The sequence below is a fragment of the Pelophylax lessonae genome, assembly GCF_965119305.1.
Source record: "Pelophylax lessonae genome assembly, chromosome: 7".
Taxonomy (NCBI): domain Eukaryota; kingdom Metazoa; phylum Chordata; class Amphibia; order Anura; family Ranidae; genus Pelophylax; species Pelophylax lessonae.
In genome coordinates this window covers 287,840,653-287,857,412 of record NC_138774.1, presented here as the reverse complement: position 1 = coordinate 287,857,412, position 16,760 = coordinate 287,840,653, and the positions used below count along the sequence as shown (strand labels likewise).

Below are 16,760 nucleotides of genomic sequence, written 5' to 3'. Positions count from 1 at the left end.
GGATGTAGCACCCGACAAGGTAGGTTCTAGGTAAAGCATAGTGGGCCTTGTCTGCTTAACAGCAGGGCCCTCATTTTTAGCTGGGCTGTCATGTCTCCCAGGTGTGGCTGTTGAGACTGAGGAGTCTCCCCACTGTGCTCAATGAGAGAGCTCTCATTGGGCAGTGGAGGAAACCCGGCCAATGGCACACTCAGGCCTGTATCTACCCCAGAAGGCAGATTCTGCCGCACAGCATTCTGGGAGTGGGTATAAGTTTGAGGGGAGCACATGACGGAGTGTCTTTGGCGGGAGGGAGAGTACGTCTGTCTCTCCTCCTGTCAGAGGAATCGGGTGTCCCAGGCGGCTTGCCTGAGGGGACAGAGGGCTGAGCTGAGCTGCAGAGAGGATCTGGTGCAGAGGACCAACGGAGCTGAGAGGAGTCCGAGTTTCAGGAAAGCATTCCGAGTTTGTGAATACTGCAAACTGCCCCTGGGGGTCTGCCTAGTGAGAGGGGACCACTCCGGAGAAGGTCAGAAGGATCCGGGAGCTAGCTAGCCAGTGCAGGAGCAAGAGTAAAGGGGGTGCCGGTGTTGACCCTGAAGAGTAAAGGGGGTGCCGGTGTTGACCCTGAAGAGTAAAGGGGGTGCCAGTGTTTGGACCCTGAGATGTAAAAGAGGGTGCCAGTGTGTGAACCCTGAAGTGTAGAGGGGGTGACAATGTGTGGACCCTGAAGAGTAAAGGGGGTGGAGGGGGTGCCAGTGTGTGGGCCCTGAAGTGTTCAGTGTACAGTGAGCAGTGTACAGTGTTGAGAGTTGCAGCAGTGGAAGCTGTTTACAGAAGATACCTCAGTCAGGAAGGACTGGAGGGAGCAGTATTCAGGACTTTTGAGCTAACCAGAGTGTCAGAAGTCAGTTCTCAGTACAGCCCAGGACTTTTGAGCTAACCAGAGTGTTAGAAGTCAGTCTTCAGTACAGTACAGCAAGTCAGTGTTTTTCAAGTGCCAGCAAGCGTTGGTCGGCACCCAGTCGGCGCCAAGACAGCGCTGAAAGGCATTTTTCTTCAAGTGTCCCATTTTGTACCTAGTTGAGCCAGAGGAGTATTTCTTCTTATTATTACTTAGCATACTTAGAACAGAAGGAGCCGTTTTTAATGCATTCATTACGCACCTCCGTCCCGCCCCCTCTAAGTCAGCTCTATAGCTCCATACCGCCTCCCTGTAAGAACTCGATGACGCGGCAGCAACTCCGTCCCACCTCACCCCTGCCTCCTCTCAGTCAGCTGTTCGCTAAGTCTTAAAATTTCATCGGACCTTGAAAATGTCTTCTGCGCATGCGCACCGGGGCTCGCACCAGCTGTCGCACCAGCTGGGTTCTCACGTAGCGTCACCGGAAGTGACGAGGTCCGGAATTTTCATGGGTCTGATGAAATTTTAGAACTGATGGTTCTAAAATTATACATTATAATTAGACAGCATATACACTCCGGGACACGACGAGTTGGCTGTTTTGAAAGCACAGCGACTAAGGAGGAAAAAAGTTATCACCGCCTTTGAGGTGGCCATGTTGTTGGGTACTAGTGGGCGGACTAACAATGTCCACTCATTATATCGTCTACCGGAGTGTATACGAAACAGCCAAATGTCCAATTAATGATGCTGGAGAGTCACCGGAAGTGACGTGGTTGGAGATTTAGATGAGTTGGCTGTTTTGACAGAACACCAGATCAGACAGTCAGCTCTTGGTGACATCAGAGAGGAAGATGGTGGCGTTTGACTGGATGTGCAGCAGTCAAGCGGTGGACCACAAAAGAACAACGCTGGATTCATTGGATGTGTATGTTTGCTGAAGACCATCAATTAAAAAAAAGGTAAAACTAATCTATAAACATTTTCTTTGTACACATTTGAAGGTAAAAGCACATAAAAATCAAATATTTTCAATACTTATTTAGAATGTTTTTCTCTTCCATAAAGAATTTTTATTGACTTGTGGCTTTGGAGGAGGCCTTCTCCTCATCTGGGAATGTCCAATTACTGTCTGTGCCTGCCCAGCTCCTTCACCCCTTCCTACAAAACCTAGGGTTCCTCCAGAGGTGGCTAGGGGTTCTTTGAGCTGTGGCTGATTAACCTCCTATTTGATGGTGCCTACATAGTTCTGAGCCAATGCCACTTGGAGGAGCCAGTGATATGACACCAATGATCTTTATAGCTCTCCGTAGGGTGGTCATTCTTGCCAACACTGTAAAAAAGGGCATTCTTCTCACTAACCACCAATGTAAGGGGCATTGTTCCCACTGACCCAAAATTAATGTTTTTTTCAGGGTTTCTTAGAGACCTGGAAATTATTTAAGGGTTCCCCTGGGGTAAAAAGGTTGAGAAACAGCTCTGAGTTTTCTAGGGCTGTTGACATCACATCCAAGATGGCGGCACCCAGCAGCAGTCTCAGGGCTTTTGGATATCTACACAAGGTGAATAAAACGCCTAAAATATGTCAAATGCACATATAATTTTATGGGAAGATGGTTGTTGAACCAATTTATCTAGCAACTCTACCTATAATAATATAGGCGCACTCCATGCTGTAACAGTAGAAGAGAGGGACTTAAAGTTGGGCTCTTGCCTGTACCAACGGTCTGTTCCTAAGCAATCTGTTGGGGAACCTCCAACAGTGCTCAAAGCTTTTTCAACTCGCAGGTGCTCCCTCTTCCGATGCCACCAGCACTTCTTACTTCTGAATGTGGAGCCTCAAACAATCTCTAGTGACTAGAATCACTCTAAATCCAAGTTTAAAAATATTTTTGCACAATAGGATCTATATAATGTAGCTCAAGAAGAATCCAATTAATTTGTCCAGAGAAAGAAAAAAGATTTCACGGTAATTTCATCCCAGTCAGGCGCCATTCACACCTCAGCGTTTTTGTAGCTGAAAGCTCAAAGCTCCAAAACACTGGAGGAGAAAAAATCAATTGATCCATTTTTGGTGCATTTTTATTATCATGGACATGAATAAAAACACTCGTATTTTTGTGCGTTTTCTCACAAATTTTTGAGCGATTTTCTGCTCAAATGAAAAAATGGGGGGAAAAAAAGTATTAATATATGAATAAATAAATGTAAAGGAAATACACAAAAACAATAAAAATCGTCAAATAATAAATAATTAAAATAAAGTAATAATATGTTGTGATAAATAAATAAATAATTATCCCTAACCTTAAAAAAATATATTAAATAAAATAAATGCTTTGTGCACTGGAGTGCAGTCATGTTGAAGAGTTCTCTTCACTGGAACTAAGGGGCCAAGCCCAACCCTGAAAAACAACCCCACACCATAATCCCCCCTCCCCCAAATGAAGACATGGATGAGCGAGTTTGGAGTGGAGGAACTTGACTGGCCTGCCTCAACCCGATAGAACACCTTTGGGATTAATTAGAGGGCCAGTCCTTCATTTCCAATATCAGTGCCTGACCTCACCAGGGCGGTCTTTAACGCCAGGGAAAATGGGCAACTTCCCTGGGTCCAGTCATTGTTGTAGGGCCCAAAGCAGCTGGCCCTTGAGCCCGAACTGCAAATAGTTGATAGGTGGATTCAAGAGGGCCCAAGAAAATGTTTGCCCAGGATCCAATCAACATTAAAGACTGCCCTGGACCTCACAAATGCTGTTCTGGAAGAATGGTCAAACTTTCCCACAGACACACTCCTAAACCTTGTGGACAGCCTTCCCAGAAGAGTTGAAGCTGTTATAGCTGAAAAAGGGTGGGCAAACTCAATATTGAACCCTATGGACTAAGACTGGGATGCCATTAAAGTTCATGTGCGTGTAAAGGCAGGCGTCCCAATACTTTTGGTAACATAGTGTGTATTGTCCTTTTTATCATTGCGACCACCTAACTGTAGATGCACATCATGATTTTGACATTAAATACCGGGGTTATGGCAACAGCTAGCTGCCATAACCCCAGTATTGTTGTTTTTATCTTAGACGGCCGGCTTTCCGATGAAAGCGATCCTAGCAGCGGATTCACCGCAAGATCACTTTTATAGGCAGCGGGAGAGGTGCCCCTCCCGCCACTTCCTGGTTGTTTCCGAGCTTACCGGAACTGATCTGATGTGGCTGATCGCTAGGCAGGAAGCCAAGTGAGGGCAAGATGGCTCCCACTCAGCTCTATGCCCTTGGAGGACCAGAGTGATATCTGACATCGCTTCCGGTTCTCGGGCATAAACAAATACTTTTTTTTTTTCCTAATAAGTTAAAATATGTTTTTTTTTCTTTTGCTTTTAAAGGTAAATGAGAGATCGGGGGTCTTTATGAATGTTGCACCCTCATATGTAAGAGGTGTTCACCTTTTTCCAGAAAATAGCCTATGCAGTGAAAGGGCCCCAGTAGATATTAAAAACTACCCAACTACCCTCAGAAAACATTCTCTATAATTTATAATAAGGTCACCATGTCCTGTACTAGGCATACCTCCCCATCCTATGTTACGTTATTGTGGCACCCTCCCTGTTAGGCTGTTAGGTAAATTCAATTTTTAGCTCCACTGCAGTGAGTGGAATGGTTGTTGATTGTTTTGGTCTGCTCAGGGTTCCCGAGCTGAGAGTTTGATTGCTTCCCCCTGCCTCTGGAAGAAGCTTCCAGGGCATGAGGAGGGAGATTCAAATGATCAGCTAAATGTTTTTCATACCCTAATCTCTAAAAAGGGGCATCCAGAGGGTGGCCGGGGAGGTGATAAATAGACAAGATGTCTTAGCAGATTGTTATTTCCCAATCAAGGAGGGTTCCAGTACTCTTGGGGCTGTTACCCCCAGGAGAAGTATCACTTAAACAAGAGACTACTGTTTGGGCCTCAGCATTTGCTGTGTTAAGGGCCTGAGGAGGACAACTGAAAAAGTGGAGACCTGCTGAAGGCACAGTTTCAGAGTCAAGGACTGAAGGAGGACTTTGCAATTTCCCAAAATAAGAATCTATCTGTGAATGCTGGGTGGCAGACAGTTCCTGGTAAACTGGGAGTAAAGACCTTACTGGGGACTGATAGTTGTGTAGATGCAAAAGGGACCCAGCTGCTAATGGCTGCTCCTTGGTCTACATCTATGGGGCCTCAGATATGCCGAGCATCCCCAGCTACTTCCAGAGAAGCTGCTAATGGGAGACTAGAGAGAAGCTTCAAATGATCAGCTAAACATGTATCATACCCTAGCCAATCCTGGGAAGGGGGTACCCAGAGGGTGGCTGGGGAGTTGATAAATAGACAGGATGTCTGAGCAGATTGTTGTTTCCTCACCAGGGCAGGGAGGGTTCAAGTACTTTTGGGACTGTTACCCCCAGGAGAAGAATCACTTAGACAAGAGACTACTGTTTGGGTCTCAGCATTTATTGTGTTAGGGGCCTGAGGAGGACAACTGAAAAAGTGGAGACCTGCTGAAGGCACAGTTTCAGAGTCCAGGTCTGAAGGAGGACTTTGACATTTCGCTCAATGAGGATCTACCTGTGTATGCTGAGTGGCAGACAGTTCCTGGGACCCTCGGAGAAAAGACCTTACTGGGGACTGATAGTTGTGTAGATGCGAAAGGGAGCCAGCTGTTAACGACTACAGCTGTGGGGCCTCAGATATGCCAACCATGCCCAGCTACCTCCAGGGAACATGTTAATAACAGACTAGAGAGAAGTGTGTACTTTTACTGTTGTTGCTAATCATTTTGGATCCAGGCTTCCATTGGGGAGTCAAATGGTTTACAGATATGACAAAAACATTTAGAATGTTTTACAAACCTGCATTTTTTTTAAATATATAGAGCCCACATATTCTATTGATTAATAATACCATAACATAGGAACAGAAGGTATGCGTAGTAAAAGACACCATGAGCCTATTATGGATTATAGAAGAATTTTTTATGAAGGTAGTTGGAAGTTGTTTGTTTTTCCTTTTTTATTTTTGTACTTTTTATATCTGATGAGGATTGATGGCAGTGGGTTTTTTGTATTTTATGGGATGTATTATGCTTTTTTATGTTTTTATGTATTTAGCATTTGAAGAAACTACAACTTTATTTTATTTAAGGATTTTTATTGTAGAATGACAATTACATTTCCTGATTCTTGACTATGATGGAGGTGAGTTTAAGAACACTGTAGATGTGCAGTAAGGTACAATTAATTTTGAGAATTAGAAGAAGATGTGGAAAATAACATCTGTCCAAGCGACCTCATCCTCCAAGCAATCCTAAAAGTCCTGGGTGCCGCCCACGAGTGCGTCCTTGCTTCTTCTACTGAAAATCGCAAGAATGATGGGCCACACATGAAATTTCTTTACTGTAGTCAAGTCAACTTTATTGTATGGTCAACTTTATTGCGGATCTGACAACCCCAAGGGAACTACCGTAAGTCAGGGAGACTAACAAATGCACGTGAAAAAAGGTGCAAGAAATACCCTCACAAAAAAGATGGGAGCGAGAAGGTGACTACTCCATACTGCTAGAGCAACACCAGGAAAAACAGTAGGATAGGTAGACCTGTCCACAAGGACATCCAGCTGTGTCAATAGAACCTGACAGGTAGAATCCTCTACATGACCTATAGGGCATGGGACTACAAGCAGTGCTGGGACAAGGTCATCCAAAGATGCCAAACTGTGAAAATATAGTCCCCAGCTGTCAGTGCACCTCTATGCAGAAGCTGGCAGCTGTGTTTACAAGCTACAGGAGTACTGCGCCAACAAGAGGGAGGAGATGGAGGGAAAGAGAGAGTACAGACCCACCTCCTACCGGCTCTCTCCTCCACTCCTGGCTTTCCCCTGGACACTTCTGTGCTCGGCTATCGGCTGTGCTCCCTCTCCCCCTCCTACCAGTGCAGTGCTCCTGCTTATCTGTGATTACCGCTTCCTGTTCAGGAAGGAGGAAGAGGAGGAGGAGAAAGAACCCAGCCCACACCTCCTCTCGACTCTCTTCTCCTCTTCTCACCACTCCCAGTGCTGGGCTGACAGGAGTAGTGATGCCGATCTCATTACTCCTGTTTGCCTTGTAACAGAAGGAAGGTGTCCCCATCTCTACAGTAAACCATTGCACCAAGATCAGCTGCCCCTCTCGCCCACCCATTGTCCAGGCTCTGACTACAAGTCCCCTGTCCTGCACTGATCCAGCAAAGCATTCACTGCCATGGAGGGAGAAATAGAAACTTTTGTCAAAAAGCTAAGAACGATTACCCGTTTAAGAACAGTAGTAGGGAAAGATATTTTCAGGAACTTTCTCTAGTCAGTCACCAAAAAAGACCCTGACTCTAAATAACCTTATCTCATGAGGACCCCTGGACACATGCTTTGTCCCACAGATAGCATCCGCATCCTTGTGAACTGTCTACTGACAAAGAAACACAGAGTCCTCCAGGCATGGTCTCATCCTGCAAATAGTGATGTTCAATGGAGTCCAGATCAAGGGACCTACTCACAATGGGATCCCCCAAGAAACAGGCACTGGCTGCTCCAGGGAACCGGACTTGATTTCTGGACATGGGGACAGCCCTGAAACAGGAGTCCTCCCTTGATGGGGGGGGGGGGGGGAAGAACCATCATATAGACCCTAAGAGAAAGAGGCTTCAAATTAGGGACCTCTAGATCCATAGGGACCACTTGCATGTCTCACCTCCCAGTTAGCAAGGGGGGGGACTAAGGAAAGGTTAAGGTCAACATGGGAAGCAGAAGAAATAAAAAGGGGGTTATCCCCCAGTAACCCAATAGTCCCTAAATGGGAAGGGAATAATGTGACCCTTAGAGAAGAAACCACTAACCCCTTTCCTCTAGTGATGTAATCAGTCTGTGGCCCATCATTCTTGTGACTTTTAGCATTACTGTGCATTGCTTTAATTAATTTAATTGTATAACAGCACATTTTGTGGTGTGAATAAGCCCTCAATTCAACACCAATGGTGCAAAATGACAGGTACAAGTTTGGATCAATGTGCACATCACAAGCAACTACTGAAGATAAAAGTCAAAATTTCCCTATTTATAGGAATGGCATGGTTGACAGTTAAGCATGCAAACACATAATGTAACAATACACTTTGGCGTTTTGCAAACAGTTCTACTTTCCTCTGAAATAGTTGTGTCCGGTCCATGGTTATGATGGAAACCAGAGTAGTTTTTATTTGTGCAGTTGTTGATGCTGGCAGAAGCAGTATTAGCGCTCCAGGGGTTACTTTTCCCATATCGTAGAGGTCCGTCATTAGAGACATCAGCTAGGTGACTAGAGGGGAACTCAATGTAAGAATATTTTCGATGGAATGTTATTCTATTTATTCTGGCAAGGGAACAAAATAGAAGGTGGGAAAAAATCCAGCAGAGTGGGCAAACTACATCTAACCTGCCAAGTGCTTGTGTTAAGAATTATTGTGTTTCTACCATGCAGCATTTAAAGCTCAACTCTAGGAAATCAAAAAATTCTCCCTTGCAGTCAGACCATGCCCGATCTGCAAGGGTTGACTGCTCTTTTAGGGCTAGGTGAGAGTAAAAGCACTTTAATTTACCTAATCCTCCACTCCCCCCCCGGCAGATGGATCTCCCTCCCGGTGGACTGTCCTCATGTCCAATGTAGGGCTATGGACCCTCCAATGGTCTTGATGAAGTCAGGACTTTAGACTGCTGGAGCATGGAGGAGAAGACGTCTAGCACCATGGGGGAGCAGAGGATCAAGTAGGTAAATCTACTTTATCATGCTCCCTAGGCTTAAATGAGCGGAGAACCCTTGCCATGCAGGCCCACTGCAAGTTGGAATGTACAAGTTTCCCATCTTAACCCTTTTACTGCCACCGGCATATGTCATACATTGGAGGCAACAGGGGGTTTTACACACGCACACACACACACATATAGCTGCTACACTCCACAAGCCAACTATCGGCTTATGGCCTTCTGTGATCCCCTGGAACTGTGACCACCCTTGTGCAACCTCCCTCCGCCATAGTTCCTGACATGGCATGGAAGATGTAGGGGAGGTTGCCCACCATTGATCCAGAGCATGCATGCCTTACTCGCAGTATGATGACACCCCCCACCTTCAGGGCATTGCTACACTTGGGGAGCCTGCCCACCCCTTGATCCTGCCCTGAGTGAACAACATACACCAGGTTTTTGAGTTTTGTATGGATATAAATGCTGGGGTATTTTTCTAACTCTCATTAGAACTGGCTTGGAGAAGCTAGGAAATGTTTTTCAGCATTACAGAACAGGTCCAGTTGAATATGCTCAACTGCTTCTAGATGCATTGTGCATTCTGGTTGTAGAGAAATACCAAGCTCCAGTGGAGCTAATTGAAGGTTCCATATTCTGTTCAATTTGAAATCATCTGTAGTTCTTTATATGTGAACATCTCATCGAGAAGGTCAATTATCTTGCAATATATACTTTGAATGTTTGGTTTACAGCCATTACCTTGTCTACATTTTGAAAAATGTTCCTTTGTATTCCAGCCGGTTCGGTACCAAGTGTGCTCGGTGTGGTAGACAGATCTATGCCAGTGACTGGGTGCGAAGAGCTCGGGGGAACGCCTACCACTTAGCGTGCTTCGCATGTTATTCCTGCAAAAGGCAACTGTCTACGGGGGAGGAGTTTGGCTTGGTGGAGGATAAGGTCCTATGCAGAATCCACTATGACACCATGATAGAAAACCTAAAAAGAGCGGCAGAAAACGGTAAGTCTTTGAGAGTTAAGCTTTGAGCGACAATGTTTTTTTTTCTGATTTGGGTAATTTATGCTTTCTGTGGCAATTTAATTTCTTGCTTACCATGTAACGCATATGTGCGAGAGCAAGGGGGGTGGGCTTTACCTCCCACACATATGCATGCATAGCGGTGGAGGTTTTTGTGCTGAGACAGCCAGGGGCAGACTGGGCAACTTTCAGCCCAGGGGGCAAGTACAAACCAGAGGCCCATGGTGCTCTTCCCATGCTCCTCCTGACCCCCATTCCAGGCTGAAGCCCTGCTCCAGGTACTCTCTACTCATCGGCTGAATCCGGGTTTCCAACCTGGCCAGCAGAGGACGATTGGGGGGAGCTGGGACAGCTCGGTTGGGGCTGGCAAGGGGAGGAGAGTCTCAAGTGAGGCATGGAACTGGCCTCTGCTCAGACACAGTTTACACCACCCATGCTGGGGAGGGAGGCCTGCACTCTGTCCTTGTCTTTGTCCTGCACTCTGTCCTTGTCTTCATCCTGCAGTAGGTCAATGGCAGAGACCTTTTACTTCTCTTCACCGGGAATCCTTTAGGCATGTCTTTGCAGCCTTTTTACAGGACATCAGAGTGGTCCAGGGGGCAATTGCCCCCCTGCCCCCTGGCCCAGCCCACCCCTGGAGACCGCGCTCATTGCATGCTCCTGGTACAGCTACCGGGCTGTCACTGACAACTCCCCATCTCTAGGGATGGGGATCTCTGGTTGGGAGTCGATGGGAAGTAGGCTTCCAATCATGTGAATATTGTGACAGCCAATCAGCTATTGTTTCCCAGAGGGGCTTGTCCTGCCTTCCTTATAGCAAAACTACTGCAATAGACTGCTGAGGTGGAACCTGCTGGCCTTTTTTAAACATAATAAGCTAGGTGACTATGCAATGATTGAAGAAGGAAACATATTAGGTTTTATCTGTCATCAGTTTTCTGGATTCCTAAGTTCTGTGTTTCTGCTGTAAGAACTGAATTGGGATACAAGTTTTGTGTGCCGTTTTTACAATAAATGTCTTCTTTTGTGCCTTGTAAGTTCAGTAAATCTTTATTGCATATGAAAGGAGGAGATCACAAGAACCAACGCGTTTTAGGGGCTCAATACTTCCCCTTCATCAGGGCTGAGCAATAGGTTTTCCCATGCAAGCCAAAAATATAGCTATTGTTGTCCATAGGGGTCTCAAAACGTTCTAAACAAATGACCAGTTTAATGTCCTTCAATCTTTAGGAGGGCCGGATTGTGGCAAGTGTGAGTAGAAAAGGTCCCTATGCCAATGGGAAAACATAATGCTCCTTTGTTTGTTTTAGAGAGAATAATTGAGCCTCATTATTGGTGTAAGTGGAAGGAGTTGTGGCCCGTTGTTGATGTCATTGGGCCCCATAGTTGGTGTCATTGGGAGGAATTGTGCCCCATAATTTAACTCGTTGAGTCCCATTGTTGGTATCAGTGGGAGGAATTGTACCCATTCATTGGTGTCATTGGGGGGGAATGATGCCCTATTGTTGGTATCAGTGGCTGACTGGCAACTCTCCCACTGTTACCAACAATGGGACTCAATGAGATCAATGATGGGGCACAATTCCTCCCAATGAGCCTCATTATTGGTGTAAGTGGAAGGAATTGTGCCCCGTTGTTGGTGTCATTGTGAGGAATTGTGCCCCATCATTGATCTCATTGAGTCCCATTGTTGGTATCAGTGGGAGGAATTGTACCGATTTGTTGGTGTCATTAGGAGGAATGATTCCCTATTGTTGGTATCAGTGGCCGACTGGCAACTCTCCCACTGATACCAACAATGGGACTCAATGAGATCAATGATGGGGCACAATTCCTCCCAATGAGCCTCATTATTGGTATAAGTGGAAGGAATTGTGCCCCATTGTTGATGTCATTGGGGCCCATAGTTGGTGTCATTGGGAGGAATTGTGCCCCATCACTGATCTCATTGAGTCCCATTGTTGGTATCAGTGGGAGGAATTGTACCCATTCGTTGGTGTCATTGGGGGAATGATACCCTATTGTTGGTATCAGTGGCTGACTGGTAACTCTCCCACTGATACCAACAATGGGACTCAATGAGATCAATGATGGGGCACAATTCCTCCCAATGACACCAACTATGGGGCCCAATGACATCAACAACGGGGCAAAATTTCTTCCACTTCCACCAATAATGAGGCTCAATTATTCTCTCTAAAACAGGCATCTTGCCAAGGCACCCCTGAAGTAACCTCAAGGCACCCTGGTTGATAAAGGCTGCTTTGGGTCAATAATGCTGGAACCCATTGGCTTTTATTGAAACCTAATAATGTAACTGCAGTATGCAATAAGTGAAGAAGAAGGGTTTTATCTGCCATTTATTTTATTTTTTGGGATTCCTATTTTCTTTGGTTCAGAATTGAGATACCACCTTTGCATTGTGTTTTTATTATAAACTTCCTTCTTTTGTGCCTCATGTATAAATTGTGGGATTAGGCCATTAGTCATGCAACCAGCTGGCAGGATATCGCCAGTCATCAGTAACTCTTTCCTGACACTCAACAAAGAAAAATTCTGGACTGAAAGAAAAAAATTGGTTGTCACAGTAGTCATAACATTGTTTTTTTTTTTGTTTTTTTTATTAAAGAGACCCAAAATGGATACAGTATCTTAGATACGGATGATAACTCTTGGCTGCATCGCTTGCTGGCTTCCTTTTATTCCTTGAATGACTTTACGGCAAGATGTTTCCTACTAAAGTCTATAGATCTTCACTTCTCCCCAAAAAGTCCTATATATTTTATGCAGAGGCATAACTAGAACCTTCAGGGCCCCAGTGCAAGAAACCACGAAGAGCCCCCCGGACCCCTTGGCCGGGGCCCTTCCCTTGAAGCCTGGGGCTCTTCCCACTGATCCTGGGGCCCTTTACTCTCGTTGCAGGGTTCTTTATTACTGTCCTTTCACAAGTTCTGCAGTGGGCCCCCTTCCTGCCATCTTGGGGCCTCCCCACGGTGGTGGAATGCCAGGGCCCCGCTCGCAAGTGTGACCTTTGCGATCCTGGAAGTTCACCCACTGGTGTCAGTAGTTTTTATTTTTTGGTATTTTAATTGTATTATTTTTTATAATTTTATTTCTTTTTTTACAATGTTACTGACTATGACTCTGTCCATTCAGAAAAGGAAGGAACTGGTAAATTACATATTTACCGACCCCTTCCTGGTTCTCTATTGTGACACATCCCCTTAAGCAGCCGACAGGAGAGGGGAGGGAGCATAGTGGGGGGGGGGGGTGACCGGGGGAGCACACAGGGGCCCAGAGACAGAACACAAGTGAACTGGATAGGAGGAGTGGCGGGGGCAGCATACAGAGGAACCAATCTCCTCCATTTTCCTCCTGCAGCTACAGGAGGAAAAAGGAGGACAGTGATTTCTCTACATACTGCCCCCACCACCCCTCCTACCCAGGTGTACAGGGGGGCCGCAAAGGCCCCCTGGAGCATGGGGTCCGATTGCAATTGCAACCCCTGTAGTTACGCCCCTGATTTTATGTATCAGAAGAAAAAGTCTAGTTTTCCCAGGGAGATATCCTTTCATATTGGCGGTGAAATTGTCGGCCCTCTTAAAGCCCAATTACAGCTCCTCTCCCTTATATATACTTGATGCCCTCCAGCATGTTTCTTTGCTTTCGTTTAAGAAAAATAAAAAAATACCTTTTTTCAGATGTCTTCAGGTCAATCACATGATGCACAGGGTCCTCTTCGCATCTTGGCCCTGAACAACTCATTTACAAATTGCTTACTTTGATGTGCTCTCATCCTTTAATTATTCTCCAGACTACCCTAGGGGCCATAATGAATGCCCCACTCAATTAAGGACTGCCTCTAAAATTCTTAGAGGCCTTTTTTTAGATGACCAGTTTATACTTTTTTTTGTAGTAAATTGACTCTCAAATCCCCCTCTCCACCAAATAATCTGGACCAGTGAACAAAGCAAGGTCCATAAAGACATGGATGAGTAAGTTTGGGGTGGAGGAACTTGACTGACCTGCACATAGTCCTGACCTCAACCCAAAGCTAGGAGCATGAAATTGTCCATAATGTCTTGGTAAGCCGACACCTTAAGAGTTCCCTTCACTGGAACTAAGGGGCCAGGTTCTATCGGGTTGAGGTCAGGACTTCATGCTCCCAACTTTGTGGGAAGAGTTTGGGGATGGCCCCTTCATGTTCCAACATGACTGCGCACCAGTGCACCAAGCAAGGTCTATAAAGACATGGATGAGTGAGTTTGGGGTGGAGGAACTTGACTGACCCGCACAGAGTCTTGACCTCAACCCGATAGAAAACCTTTGGGATGAATTAGAAAACCTTTGGGATGAATTAGAGCGGAGTCTGCGAGCCAGGCCTTCACTTCCAACATCAGTGCCTGACCTCACAAATGAGCTTCTGGAAGAATGGTCAAACATTCCCATAGACACACTTAAAAACCTTGTGGATGGCTTTCCCAAAAGAGTTGAAGCTGTTAAAGCTGCAAAGGATGGGCCAACTCAATATTGAACCCTATGGACTAAGACTGGGATTCCATTAAAGTTCATGTACATGTAAAGGCAGGTGTCCCAATACTTTTGACAATATACTGTATATTTGTTTCTGGCTAGCATTGCATATTTCTTTCTTTCAAGTACTGTACATATAAAAAAAAACTGTATATATTTACTGAGCAAGGAGAGGGTGCATTGATTATGATTGTAACAAGACGAGTGAGAAGTCTATGCATTTCCAGGCAATGGTATTACATTGGAGGGAGCTGTGCCATCAGAACAAGACAGCCAGCCAAAACCAGCAAAAAGAGCGCGCACTTCCTTCACAGCGGAACAGCTGCAGGTATGACGCCGAACGCTGGTGGAGATCATAGGTGGTGCAAAAGGGCTATGACCAACCATACCACTAATACTCTCTCTGTTCACAGGTGATGCAGGCACAGTTTGCTCAGGATAATAATCCTGATGCGCAAACACTTCAGAAACTTGCAGACATGACAGGACTAAGCAGAAGAGTTATTCAGGTTAGTATTCTAACAAAGTATTATTATTCTCAGTAATGAAACAGTATCATTAAACAAGTCTTCAAATTTAGCAATAAAGGCACTTTGTTAGAGCTGATTTAGGTCTTTTTTGCTCCTACCCTCCACTATCCAGCCCCATTGTCTCCTTTTTCCCCCCTCCACAATCTGAACCCACAGCCTCCTCTCTTCCTCCTAATCCACAATCCAGTCTTGTTGCTTTCTTTCTCTCCTCCACATTCCATACTTAGTGCCCCTTCTCCAATTTTACTGACTTCTGCTCCTCTCTCCACTATTTGACTCATGTTCTTTAGAACAACACTACTAACCTTTCACCATGTTCATCAATCATTGCAGGGCTATGGCACCCTTAGAATGGGGCACTTTATTTAGCACACAGGAAACTGTGCATCTGCTGAAAGGCCCCTATGTGATGGCATAGGCAGGTGACAGGTCCTCTTCATGGAGACATTGGGGGACTATTAGACTCTCAATGTCTCCCCTGCCCTCCACTGCAGCTAATCAAACATAGATCATGCTTGATTCGTTGCTTCCCGAGCTAGAGTAGCCAGGGAATGACAACTCTGAACCTGGAAGTGACAATAAAAGGTTGTCTTTGTCCCCCAGACCTTCTCTTGTCTTTGGTTTGCTAGGGAGTATTAGTGCAATTCCCCTTTTGGCCAGTAGGTGGTGCTCTCCCTTAGGATATTTATGTAGTTAGCGGTCACATGGCGGGAGGAGTTCAGGTGGAGAGTGCAAGGAGGTAGGATCTCACCTCTGTAGTTGGCTCCCATGGGACTTTGTAAGGTCCTTCCCGCAAAGATGTAGCCTCCCTGTGTCTGGTATTCTCCAGCTGGGGAATATCTAAAGAGGTCCTAAGTGGGACTGAAGTGTGGGACAGGACTAGAAGTGAACTTGACTCAGAAAAGTGCCTACTGAAGTCAACCAACAGGATAAGAAGGTAAGTACAAAGCCTACAATGCTCTGAAGTGATATGCAACCTAAAAGGTGTATTCTGGAATTGGTTGCCCTGAATTCGTAAGTACTATAGCTGTGTGCCCTCAAGTTACCCACCTTGAAGTTGAAAAGTTACGTTTTTGGAAATGCATTGGACTTGCCTCCATTGTTATTTGTGATCTATCTCTGAAATGGTTAGCCAGTTTGTCCGGGAGCATGCGGGGAAGAGCGCGGAACTTAGACTGTATATGTGCTAATAGAAGTATACGGAATGGGTCGCTTCGAGAGTGGGGAGACACAGTAAGGTGAGATACGGGCAACAAGACCGGTTTGTCGGAGGGGTGCAGCGGGGTGCGGCACACACAGCCTCAGTGCCATGAAAGGACTTGTATTGAAATAATGCAAAGACAATTCACAAATAAACCGGTGGGAAGGCAGCCAGAACACTCACAGTTCCAACAGCAAGTAGAGAGCAGGTTTCAGCTTAACTGACAGCGACTGTTGAGATGGACAGAATGCGGCCTGGCCCTCTTGTGCCCAAGCACCCAAGCAGGCAGATGTCCAGAGAAGTTGCGAGCCCTATGCTTTCCCTTCTCTTCAGGAACCTTTTCCAGCCGCTAGTTTTGTCCCTACCAGGCAGAGTACCTTTCCCTAACCTACCAACTTGCAAAATGGCACCAAATCTGGGAGCCAGGGCCTTAAATAGGCTCTGTCTGACCCAAGATGGCTACTAGAGTCACATGGGGCAGTAGTCTCCAATTGGATCACTATCCCAGTGACTCATGAAACCATAGAGGAGCCATGTTCCTCTTGACCGCCTCTCCAACTACAGTCCTGCTACGAAAAGTGCAACCTGCAGTGGAGAAAGTAGACTGCACCTGCCTACATTTTTAGTGGTACCTGTGAATGGAACGTATTGCCCATATTGGGATGGCTTTGCCTACAGGTTGACTTATTGGTATGAGCTGATGGCAACCACAGTTAGGAAAATTACAATTTCTTGGCAACTGCTTAATATAGGGCAGCACTGTGGGGGTTAAAGTTGGCCATACTAGAAAATTATACATACAGTAATATGTAGCAA

The 16,760-nt window shown here is 45.7% G+C and overlaps 1 protein-coding gene across 1 annotated transcript in view; it reads left to right on the top strand.

Moving 5' to 3' along the window:
• Positions 1-16,760, top strand: part of LHX6 (LIM homeobox 6) — a 207,216-nt gene that overhangs the window by 181,106 nt on the left and 9,350 nt on the right. Inside the window, exons 4-6 of the mRNA XM_082263960.1 lie at positions 9,442-9,662; positions 14,441-14,541; positions 14,627-14,722. Coding sequence (XP_082120086.1) covers positions 9,442-9,662; positions 14,441-14,541; positions 14,627-14,722 — 418 coding nt within the window. The remainder of the gene's footprint in view (positions 1-9,441; positions 9,663-14,440; positions 14,542-14,626; positions 14,723-16,760) is intronic.